The following is a 12001-nucleotide window of genomic DNA, read 5'->3' as shown; positions in this document are numbered from 1 at the left end:
CTTAAATCACTCAACTTTTGCTGTCTCTCCATGGCCTGCACACACTGAGCGGCTGAAAGAGCTATGTGCGTGTTAATGGATGCTAGAGATGTATTGCTTGTTGTTTCCTCATCCCAGAAACCCTTTAATCTCTGTGGCACACAGCAGGCAGAAAGTGGGGCAAGGAGGTGGCAACTAGAAGATGATGGCATGTTAGTGTCCCTCCTAGAGTGGCTTGAGCGTCAGCTTTCCAGTCTCTTGCTTCCATCTGGCAGCATCAGTGACAAGAAAAATAGAGTTTTTCCAGGAAAGGCTGATCTGTTGGAGGCAGCGGCATATAACACATTGCCCAGCAATCCTCCCTTGAGTCCCACAGTGTTTTCTCGCACTCTTCTCTCTCCAGTGGTCCACAGTGAAGGACCAGCATAGCCGTGCAGTGTGGAGAGATGGTGGCTACCCCAGTGCAGGGCACCAGGAACTGCTCCAGAGGAGATAGATCAAATCACCAACATGCTACAGACCTTCAGGTTCCCCCTCCCCTTCCTCGAGGATTTGTGTGCGTGTTTATTTTGTCTGTTTTGCCAAAGATAAATATACTGATCTGAGGTCATCCTGACAAATTTTGCAGGAATGATGATTCTTCAAGCCTGCCATGCTATCCCATGTGCTCCAATTATCAATGAGATTGCACTAAATCAACTAGGACATCTAAGGGCTGTTCCAGAAACATATTTAACTCTTCCCAGAGACGATCACTTATGTGAAGTGATCTCCTGCTTTGAATACAAACCAATCGTACTCCAGCAGTGGAGAAGCGTTGTCATCGGACAGAGCAAACAAAGCTGGCAAATGCAGACTTAACCTTAACTCTGACCTTTTCTGTCCAACGATATGGAAAGCGAGTTTAGAAAGCCAACATCTGCATAACATCAGTGGTAGTTCAGATAATTGGTGAGAAGTGAAAGTTTAACACTCTAAATATGGCTCTGCATTGCTTGGCATGGGGTAATATCCAGGCCTAATTGTGGACACATGGGTGTGAATGTGCAGAGAAGACTTGCCTGGCTCTACAGAGGAAAGGATTCATGCTTACACGCAGGGCTTGAATGAAGCTGGCTGATACGGGAGAGGAATTTGTTCTGTCTGCCTGTGGTGGAGAGAGGGATTTGGACCAAAATCAGCAGGTTAATAAAGGCAGAAGAGAGTAGGTCTTGGTAGGGTGCTAGGCCAGGCATTTTGGCAGAACCTTTATTTTCATTTTCCCGGTGTCCAAAGATAAAGCATGTGCATGTGTTTCCTCTCAGATCATGAACTCATGCAGTTCACAATTGGTGTGTGCATTCAAACCTCTCTGTAACTGATGACACTGTTTTGTGATTTTGCAAAGTTTTTGTAAAACACTGCCTTGATGTAGATCAGTTTGTGCTTGGTGTTGTTTTTCCAGCATCTTGGTGTTTTACCTAACAGACCTATGTTTCTCTGTCAGTCAGGAATGCATTATAGCACAGGGTGAAATGTACCTCACTGTGCTTGAGGAGAATGATGAGGCTGCTCACGGGGATGCTGAAGGGATGACTCCAAGGAGGGCTGGTGACAGCCAGTTCTCAGGACCATGGACGAGGTCAGGGTTGCACATTATGGTGGACACAGCCCTCAGAGGGATTTCACAACTGGTTGTTCTTTAGTGGTGACTTGTGCCCATTTGGTGGTCTGAGCTCCTTGCTTGCCAGGTGTGGTCTGATGTCTCTTCCAAGGCACCTGCAAGCCTGGATGTGGCTTTAGAGATGTTCTCACCAATGGAGATGAGATTTTTGGTGCAGTGCAGCCTCCCAGGTAACACACAAATTCGTAGCACATCTGCCTAGAAGGTAAAACGCTTCCACCTCTGAAGTGGTGAGCATCACAGGCAGAGGTAAACCTGGTGTGGCTAAGCCCCTCTCCGAGGCAGTGCCCAGCCAGGAGAGGACTGATGACGTCTTTCCACGCCTGTCCCGGCTGAGCGGTGCCATTTTCAGCTGGGTTGTGGCTGGCTGAGCTTCATCTCTGCTCATGCAGGTCCCACACAGGCCATGTTGTCAGAGGATAACACGGGCCTGGAGACATGATGCTATAGAGAAATCAGTTTGTGGCACCTGGCTATCAGCAGAGTAGGTGGGCTGAGAGTCATGGAGGGGCTCCAGAAAAGCAGGTCCTACAATGCTCTGCTAGACCATTTCTTCATCCTGCCGGTGTGAAGGTTGGCTGGCTTGTCACCTACTTCAGGGTGACTCCAGGTTCACCCAAGTACAGCCCCCACATCAGGAGCTTGATGTCAGCCTGTTGCTCAGTCAGGATGGAGCACCACTACTCCTGGCTGCCCTGCCCAGTTGGACATCCTGCTTTGAATACAGGTTCCTGATCCTGACGCAGCTTCAAGAAACAGCCAAAGCCCCGAGAAGGACACAAGCAACACGAGTGTACCCTGCCACTGTGCCAACTCTGCTCCTGCCCTGCTGGGACCTTGGGGCCATCAAAGGATCCCACATGTATCTCCCACTGGGCAGCTTCTCTCCCCGTGGCATGCTCATGCAAGAAAGCCTCAGATATCATCTGTAAAGACAGTCCCAAATCAGGCAGCAGTTCTGCCGTTCAAGGGACACTGGGTCCAAAGCAGGGCCGTTTTCTGCCAGCCAGTGTGCGAGCAGGGGCGAGTCACTGTGTTCCTCTGCTACACGCCATGGCCGTGGACAAACACGTTTCACATTTGCTCAGCTGCTGTTTGACATGCAACAAAGCTGCTGCTGTTGAAAACAGGAGTCCCTCCTCCCCATCACCCCATTCCCAACTTGCTGCCAACTCCTCCCTGGCCCCAGCAGAGCAGTCCCCATCCTCTGCACCATCCAGCTGCACTCGTGTTCCTAAAACCCCAACTCTGGACCACAAAGGGCAGGAATGAGCTGCTGGGGTGGCTGGCAGAGGGGACAGTGCCTTGATGCTGCTTTTTTTAGTGGCAGTGCCAACTTCAGTTGTTTGTCAAACTGCTGACTGCCATCATGGTCACGCACTTGGGCCAAGCTTGCATAACGTGGTGCTTCTGCTGGTCCCCTTCACTGCACAGCCCAGGAGCACCAGCTCGTGCAGGAGGCAGCACAAGGTGCAGGGATCAGCAGGCAACTGCCCAACCATCAGATCTGGCAGCAGCGTTGACTTATTTCTGTGGAAGGTGAGAGCACAGCAATTGCACTGTTTGTGAATGTGGTTCCCAACCGGAGTGAAGGCGCTGGCACAGCCCAGGCAAGGAGGAAACCACCAATTATTGGAATTTCACCTGAAACTACGTAAGAAACTACATAAGAAGAGCTGAAGCAGTAGGGACTCTGTGTCAGTCATTCCCACACCAAGAGACAGGGACAGATGCTGGGTCAGAAGTCAAGAAGCAGCAATGGACCTGCAGCTCCACCTGGGCAGCTCGTCTCAGCTGCGAGGCTGAGCTGAATGCTGAGAAAGCCTTGTGCAGCCTCAGAGTTTCCAGGCAACCTGCTCTGGCCACTACATAAGTGTTGGTGGGAAGGGATGGGCTCTCCTTCTCCAAGACAGACCATCACCAACACTATCAGGTCAGCCATGGCTTTGCTTGCCTGCCCTGGTCCTGAACCCTGTGAGAAGAGCAATTTCCCCACCTTCCTGGGCAATGTGCCTCAGCGCTGCTCAGTGCCCTGTTCTGTTAAAGCCAATTGCCCAAAGACAGGAGGGTCCTATGAGTGCTTTGGCAATGCCTCAGAATTGGGGATGCTCTGACACAGGTGACAAAAGTCCCATCCTGGCCAGCTGTTGAGCACTGGGCTCAAAGTGCCCCCACAGACTGAAGCAGAAGGCCAGGTCTGCCTGCTGCTGGGGTGAAGGGAGGATTTGAACATGTCTTTTCCAGTGCATCACCTAGCTAGGCAAGGCCCAAGCTATCCTCTTAGCTTCCTAAGGCTCTGAGGTCAACTTCTAGGCAGGAGGATGAGTCATGACTGCGAGTCATGGTCAGTGCTCAGAGCTTGGGCCACCAGGGCTAGCTATGACCAGGAGGTCTTCACTGCACCGATGACACAGTCCCACTGCAGAGGATGTTTCTGGAAGCTGTATCACTAAATGAGACTTGGTGCTAGCATAGTAGAGAGGATTATTTCTAACAGAAAAAGTTCATGAGCAAAATCACTGTAATAGCTCTGACATGCCTTGCATCACCTAGGGAGGGATTTCTCATCATGGTGTGCCATAGGAGGGAGCAGGTTTGCTGATAGCAAGGCTGTCTCACAGCTGATGGCAGCTGATGGGGCCAGCACAGCTTGGTACCACAGGGTGACCAGTGTGCATTACTGCTCCCTTGGGGGTACTTAGAATGGTTTGCGTTGGAAGGGACCTTGAAAGGTCATCTAGGTCTTCCCACCATCCAAGCTGGTGCAACAAGAAACAAGGATGCTGGGGTTGCGTGACCAAGATTTTCTCACCAGCGGTATTCCAGCCATCACTCTTTTTAATAAAACTCTGAAGTGTTATCAAAGCACTTTCCTTGAAAAATAAGAATATTCCAGAAAAAAATAATTCCCGTACATGGTGGATGACAGCATCCTCAAAGTGAGTCACCAGCAGCACTCAGAACTCAGGCCTCCAGACAGGCAGTAAAGGAAGAGAAGAGGAATGCAGCTGGGGTCAGACACAACTTCAACAGATTTCAAGTCCCTTTCAAGAAACACCTAAGTGGTGGTTGTTTGGATGGTGCCAGGGGCTCCTCCAACGCATTGCTGGTTTTAAGGGAAAGGTGCAAGCCTTAAGCTGGCATCCGCTGAGCTGCAGGCTGCAGCACTGACTCAGAGACTGCCAAAAGTAGTGGCTGCTTTACCTCTTCCTGCAGGGATGGTCCGTCTTACTATCTGACACTGTCCACAGCTACGTTTCTTCAAATGGTTTGCAACAGGATTTGGAAGTTCATAGAGACGATATCTGGGAGTCAAGGCATGCATCCTACTGCATGAGGCGGTCCAGACCTGATGAATATTCAGTGGCTGAAACCACTGCTTCAGCCACTGAGCTTGGGCTGCTCCTGGAAACAGCCAGCATTTGCACGTGCCTGTCCTCACATTTTCTGAGAGCTTGCCCTGAACAGACAAGGCTGGATAAACTTTTCCTCTTTGCCCTGTGTCTTAAGAATGGGCCAGGAAGATGTAAGCTCAGCATGGCCCAGGAAGTTTGTAAGCTCAGCATGGCACAAGATGAACCATGTGTCTGGTGTCTGAGGGAGGTTGCATGGCCTGCCGGTAGCCACTCACCCATGGAGGAGCTTAGCTCTCACGCTCAGAACAGCTCATGTCACCGCTGGGTTATAGTCTTCATGCCTGTCAGCATGAAAAACAATTTGGACACCTTTTCTCCCTGCACAAAATTATCATTAAGTAATATCAGGTCCCCTCTGTGATGGTCTATCAGCAGTACTTAGCGCAGGAGACAAAGGAGAAGCTGTTAGCTGGAGCATGGACCAGCCACGGTAGGGCAGGCTCCCCTGGATTGTGCACTGTTTGCTGGGAGGCAGTAGGATCTGGGGAATTTGGGGTCCTGATTGCTGCTCCTGCATCCAAGCAAAGGGAGAGCTATGACAGTGAAACCTACACGTTTTCAGCACTTCTTTTATCAAGGCAGATGCAACTGGAAATCATCATCACCTTCCAAGCTCTGCTTCAAGGGAATTTGTAACATCTTTTTCTCTAAACAGGCCTGCCTGACGGCTGACTGCATCCCGAGGCTGTTAAATTATTTGTCTGCTAGGAAGGGCTCTGACATAAGCAGAAGAAGCAGAGAATGTGGGCTTTGAATGCATAGTCATCTGATTGATAGCGTCCCCCTTGTTCATGTGGATGTGGTGTATCACTTGGCCTGGCTGTGTCGGACGTCGGACTGAAATGGTGCAAATAATTTGGCATGTGTGGGAGCTGCAAAGGGAAGTGATAGAGCATCCCTGCTGGGGATATTTCACAGCTAGGTGGGGAGGACTGTTGTGTCCTTGGCAGGGTGTTGTGTGTGACTCTACAAGTCTTTGCTATCTCTGATTCCTGTTTGATGATGGGATGTTGTGTGTAAATTTAGGTTAAGGCAAGATGCTCTAATGCCTGGGACACTGGACCAGGACCTAGGAGAGTCAAGAACCATTCCTGGGTGTGCTACAAAGCTTCTTCATTCTGGGACAGTCTCCAACCTCCCTTAGCTCACCTGTTCCATAAATATACATCTGTTCCTCAGGGAAAGTGCAACGGTCTGCATGGTTCTTCAATATTGTGACCAGTCACAGGGAAGGTTCTACACAGAGAAACTGGGGTCCACCTCACTCTGTGCAAGATACCTACCACGAGCTGGTTACCATTAAACTGTCTCTATAGTCAAGGAGGAAAGACAGGCGTTCCTAAAGCATGGACTGCCTAATTTGATTTTGAGGTTCCCTGAGGGGGATGACTCCTGAAAAGGGGATGCAGATAACTGGGTCTGATGTAGATACATAGAGTGCAAGGGTCTAAATCTGTGTCCAGGGGCAGAACCAACATTTACATTGTGGAGAGCTACAGACTTCCCTGGCAGCCAGGGACTTCCAGTCACCAGCTTCACTCTGGCATGAGGGGAACACCACGCATGCAGACTTTACCAGGTACTGAAGGCTACATTTTTCCCTCACAGCAATATTCTATCTTTGGAGTCCTAAGAAGAGCTGGAATTTGGCAGGAGATCATTGTCCCACATGAGGCCCTCACTAAATGTTTGCTCTGAATGTGCAACATGGTTTGTACAGAGGACATAAAAAAGTCACAAGCAATGGCATCTCAGGGAGCCTTGTGCTTTGGGGACTCCTCTGGAAGGGATTATTATTCAGCTCCATCCCACATCCCAGGGAAGCTGCATTGTAGATATAAGCTGTTGGCAGAGCTCCGCAGATTGCTCCCCAGGACAAAAAAAGCTGTTCTTCCCTCACTTCCCCTTCCAATACCATCTCTCTCAGGGCAGCTGAGGGGATGAGTCTGGAGCTGTGCTGGTAGGCAGGGGATATGTGTGCAGTTATACTGTGACTGCTGAAAGATATATGTCCTCGTGGCAAGCTGTACTGAGTGTCCGGCAGGAAAATATGGAAATTACTTCTGTGTTTTACCTTGTGATACAAGTGCCTATCTTCTTGAAGACAAATTTTCAAAAACAAAGGTGTAGAACATGTTACTAACTCAGAGTACAGGCAGGGTTACCTGAGTGATGAGATGAACTAACTTGTGCGGTCCGGGGCCATGTAGAGGTCTGTAGCCTTGCACAAGACAGGCTGCAGGTGTATGGTGTGTTGTCAGTGCATGCTGTAAATAGTGAGAGGTGCTTTTTGTTAGATGCCTAATCGCTGCTCTGTAGCTGAGGCCATGCTGCTAAGCCACTTAGTGACCCTCTGCCAGTTCATTGTTTCCAAAAGGAAGGTATACTGGAGATTGCAGGTCCTTGGAGCACTAGGTTCATACAGAGATGGCACTAATCTCCCCTCACCACATTATCTACATCCCCCTTGGTACAGTAAGCATACCTGCATTCAGTGACGAGCCTTACAGGGCTGGAAATTTGCTGCCAGACCCTCAGGAGGGTCATGGTGTTGGAAAGCTCTACACAACCCACAGTGCTGGGACGAGGGAGGACCTCCCAGCTTCACAGTTCAGAGCTAAGCAACTATCTGAGCTGAAGCCATGGCCACCTGAGGCTGCTACTACAGGTGCCGGGCAGGGACCAGTCTGTCCCAGGCACTAGAGTACTGCCTGCACCAGGAGTGGCCCTGCTCTGCTCATCTGTCCACAAAAGTGAGGACCGGGTGGGTGCAGGCTGTTCAGCTCCTCCCTGGCAGTCCTCCTTGGCTTGGAGCGCTCTGCTGCACCAAGGCTGGCCCAGGAGCAGCAGGCATCAGCACCAGACCTCTGTGCCACACAGACCCCCGCACACATTGTCCCTGACAGATGTATGTATTAGTACCTCAGTAAAATCCTGCAGCTTTTCCTGACACTCTCTCTCTCACAGTTTTACAGCTACGGCTTCAGCAGAGAAGGACCCGTGAGCAGCTGGCAGACCAAGGCATCATGCCACGTGAGTATCTTTTTCTGCCTTTTTCACCCGCTCTGGGCTCAGAGGGGCTGTGTTCAGCTGGGGCACTACTGGGGCACTGTGTGGCACCAGCTGCCTGCTCAGAACCACTCAGCTCTGAGCAGATCGCTACCAGGGAGGATTTTGCTTCCTGCCCTGTAGATACATTATGGTCCCTGGTGCTGTACAACGGTGCCCAGCATTTGCCACACAGACTATAATGCTGCTGCTCAAAGTGAAGTCAGGAAAGATGCTTAGCCTACACCATCCCAAAATTCAGCTACACAGATCCCTGTCCCAGAGGTCACTGTAGCAGGACAAGCATATCTAGCTCCAAGCAGAAGACTCACTAAGCTATTCACGTAGGCAAGGGCAGAGAGTCTCATGTCCTCCTGTAAAAGCCAGGCAGGATCAGACCCAGAGAAGTAGGAAGAGGTGGAGAGGGTCCACTCCAGGAGGCTGTGGAAGAAGGAAGCAGTGGGTAACAGCCTTGGCCCCAGTGTGGAGGGCAGCCCCTGGATGAGTGAGGCATATCCAGATCTGTGCCAGTGCACAGCCAGGACCCCACAGGGCAGAACTGTCAGCGGAACCCCACTGAGGCCAGTGAAACCCCACCTGGGCCTGTCTGCTGCAGACTGATGAATGATGTCTGTGCTTTCCCCTCTCTGACCACATTCATCTTTGCTAACCTGGCATTCAAGCCTGAAGGACGAGCTCCAGGCCAGTGTTGTCATGTAATCATTCAGCATCAGAAAGTTGCTGAGCCCAAAGAGTAAGTGAATGAAAATGATCCCCTTCTGCACCTGCAGGTGCATCATGAAACCTGTAGCACTAACGCAGACATTGGGAGCTCAGCTCTGCTGGAGGGATAACTCCATCCTGACCTAGCTCAGGCTCCATGTGCATGAATCTGTGATTATCTGGGACCCAGGTAGAGGATCATCCTTTCTGTCTCATCAAGGGCCCCTTGGGTTCACTGCTAAGATCACAACTTTCCAAAAGCTATGTCACATTTGCCTCTTCTGGCTAACCTTGAAGACTGTGACGGAGCTCTTGCCTAAACAGCAGAACAACAACTTTCTAAGAGCATGGCTATAGCACTGCTTGCTGCACCCTGCCCATCCTTCTGCCTTTCTCATGCAGCTGCCTTCCGAAAGGATTGTGTCAAGGTTGACAGCAACAGACGCCTTCTCAGTACAGTATTGCCAGCATCAAGCATTAAGAAAACTTGAGCAGGATGACAAAAATCATGAATGTCAAAATGATCCCATGGTTTTAAGACTGATAAATGCAGGTTCTTTTCATTTTTCTTCTGTTTATTTCTTTAAGTGTTGAGATTTTGTGCTGCCTGCCAGCAAAGGGCAGGCATTTTCATCACAGGACTCCAGGAGTTGGAGCTTTAAGCAAGATATTGAGACATATGTTATAGTATTGCAAGCACTGGCAATACAGTCAGTGGCCAAAAACATGTCTAAAGTCTCCTGAACTGCTAAGTCCACTCCGTAAAAGTGGGCACCCTCAGACAAGGTGCAGGACACCCCGTTGTACACATATGGAGCAGTAGTGCCAACTGGACCCTGCAGCGCCCAGTGCATGGGACTGCACTTTTACAAATGGCACCGAATGTTTAAAACCTTACACATTGCAGACCACGTATTAGGCCCAATTTATTTGATGGGAACTGAAGGGTATTCTCCTGTTACTTATGGCTTCTTTGCACTCCCAGCTTCTAGGCTGACATATTGCAGTCTGGTTTCTGTCCAAGAAGGCCATTTTGGGAAGCTTGAGCACAGTTCACTCATGGGAAGGAATAGAAGAAAAGGCACTTTTGCCATTATAAAAACAAATGTGCAGAATTTAACTGCTGAATTTGACCTCAGGAGGAATTGTTAGATGTTAGCATTTAATACATGGGAGCCCCAGCCAGCTTGAGCATGTGCAGTCATTCCTTATGAAAAGCAAGTCTGTGTTTAACCATATCTTCCATGCCCTATTGGCTCTGAGGACCAGCAGGTGAGGTGGGCTCTAGGAGGTGCACCGGGACAGGATCTCAGTTCACATGCATTGCAGGAGGGCAAGAAATGAACCCATATGGCTGTAACCCACACTGGTTGAGAATTGCCCTTCTGGAAAGAGAAAAGATGGGCATCGCTGGTCTCCACGGTGAGGGTCAGGTTTGGTACCAGGCTTGGAGCATGCACTTGATCTCACATTGCACATCAGATTTTGCACAAGGATTGTTTTCAACCCATTGCATACGTTTTATGCTGATATAATCCCAGGCCAGAGAAACTTTGTTTTTCTAACTGATCCATTTTATACAGAGACCAGAAAGAGAGATGGAAGGTCAGAGTAACAGAACAGCTTTGGATAAAAGCTTTGAGGGCTTGTAGAAATCCTTGTAGGAAGGGAAGTTGATGACTATATGCAGAGCCTGATGAGCTATTCAGCAGTGCAGTTATAGCACAGTAAGCGTGGAACATTGGAGTAAATCCTAGGAAGCTGGCAGTTTTTTGGTATCCATGAGGGTAACGCAGGGAAAAGTGTCAGCGTTACTCAAGCATAGCACAGTGAGATGAATATCCTTACCAAAGCCCAGTCTGTGTTTGGGTTGACTGAAAAAGATTAATGCCATTGCATACCTGAGCTCTGTTCACACTCCATTGGATGTTCCTCTAAGAAATACAAAACCTTCAGATGGCCCTCTCATCTGCAGAAGGCAGGAAACTGCCTAAAGAAGGATGCTCAGGAGCAAAAGGCAGTAGCATTGCACAAGACTTCAGGTTCAAAGCTGGACTTTGATTGTCAGATGTTTTCACGTTGTAAATTAAATAACTGGCTAGCAAAACAATCAATACTACTGAAAAAATGTCTACAGATAAAGACAGGCGCAGACTGGTAGGCAAGGGCAGCCTGTGGGTCCCTTCAGCCCCATGACTCTGTGTATGGAGGGTCCTCTGAAAGCAAGGGGAGGTCCGGGTTCAGAGAGACACAGCCATCCTGATGCACAGGAGTGCAGGTGACAGCAGATCCCGCCCATTCTTCATGCTCACTGAGCAGGAAGTTTCCAGTTCATGCAACAACACATGTCGTTTTATTTTCCTAGTGACACTGGTACAGACCCAGCAAAAGCATTTTAAATCAAGAGCATGTGGGGTCACTTGCAGAAAGGCAGGCTGTAGGGCTGAGCATGGATAAACCCTTCCTCTAGACCTGCACAGATGCCTGCCCTGCACCCCAGCCAGATCCTGCTCACCCACCCAAAAGCAGGGGGAGGCAGCTTGCAGGACCAACGATCCCTTCAGGCAAGGTTCCCCCTACTGTGATGGGCTGCAGAAACAGATGCGCTTGAAGTAAAGACCTTCTTGCTGTATGCAGCCACCACCCCATCCTCTAATTCAAACCTTAGAGGCAATAGTTCCAAGATTACCAACACCAAGCACAGCAGCTCTGCCCTGATGCCTCCAGACCCTCAGCCATTTCAAGCTGACATGTCATCCCCTGACAAGTTGTCTGAATAACCAGTGCTAGTGATGTCTTTATTTGTTTTGCAGACTAATACAAGCTGCAGCATCCACATAATTCCTCCAAAAATCTTGGTAAATGACTAAATTCTGCAACATTTTCCTCTTGAATAGCACAACGTTTGGTCAATGCCCATAGCACACTCCCAATGTCAGTACTTCACAGTGAGCAGGGCTGTAGAAGTCATCTCTCTTGCTAACTTCATTGTCTCGTGTGCACCATTTTATTTTGCTTCTGATTAAACCAGCTGCCACAAGTCCTCACGGCTGCTCACCGGAGCACGGCACAGTAATGCTAGCTTGTCTGTATGTCCGCTTTCCCAATGTTAGGAGCAGGAACATGCCTTCTGTGTTTTACTGTGATTCACTGGAGGTTAGGGGGTTGCTCT

General features: G+C 49.5%; 1 protein-coding gene across 1 annotated transcript in view; it reads left to right on the top strand.

Moving 5' to 3' along the window:
* MYOCD (myocardin) overlaps window positions 1-12001 on the top strand; it is a gene marked incomplete at its 5' end in the record, with an annotated part of 115474 nt that overhangs the window by 81276 nt on the left and 22197 nt on the right. Inside the window, one exon of the mRNA XM_082492149.1 lies at window positions 8026-8091. Coding sequence (XP_082348275.1) covers window positions 8026-8091 — 66 coding nt within the window. The remainder of the gene's footprint in view (window positions 1-8025; window positions 8092-12001) is intronic.

Source organism: Vanellus vanellus (genome assembly GCF_965231255.1).
Source record: "Vanellus vanellus genome assembly, chromosome: 17".
Lineage (NCBI taxonomy): Eukaryota > Metazoa > Chordata > Aves > Charadriiformes > Charadriidae > Vanellus > Vanellus vanellus.
This window is presented reverse-complemented; position numbering and strand designations above follow the sequence as displayed.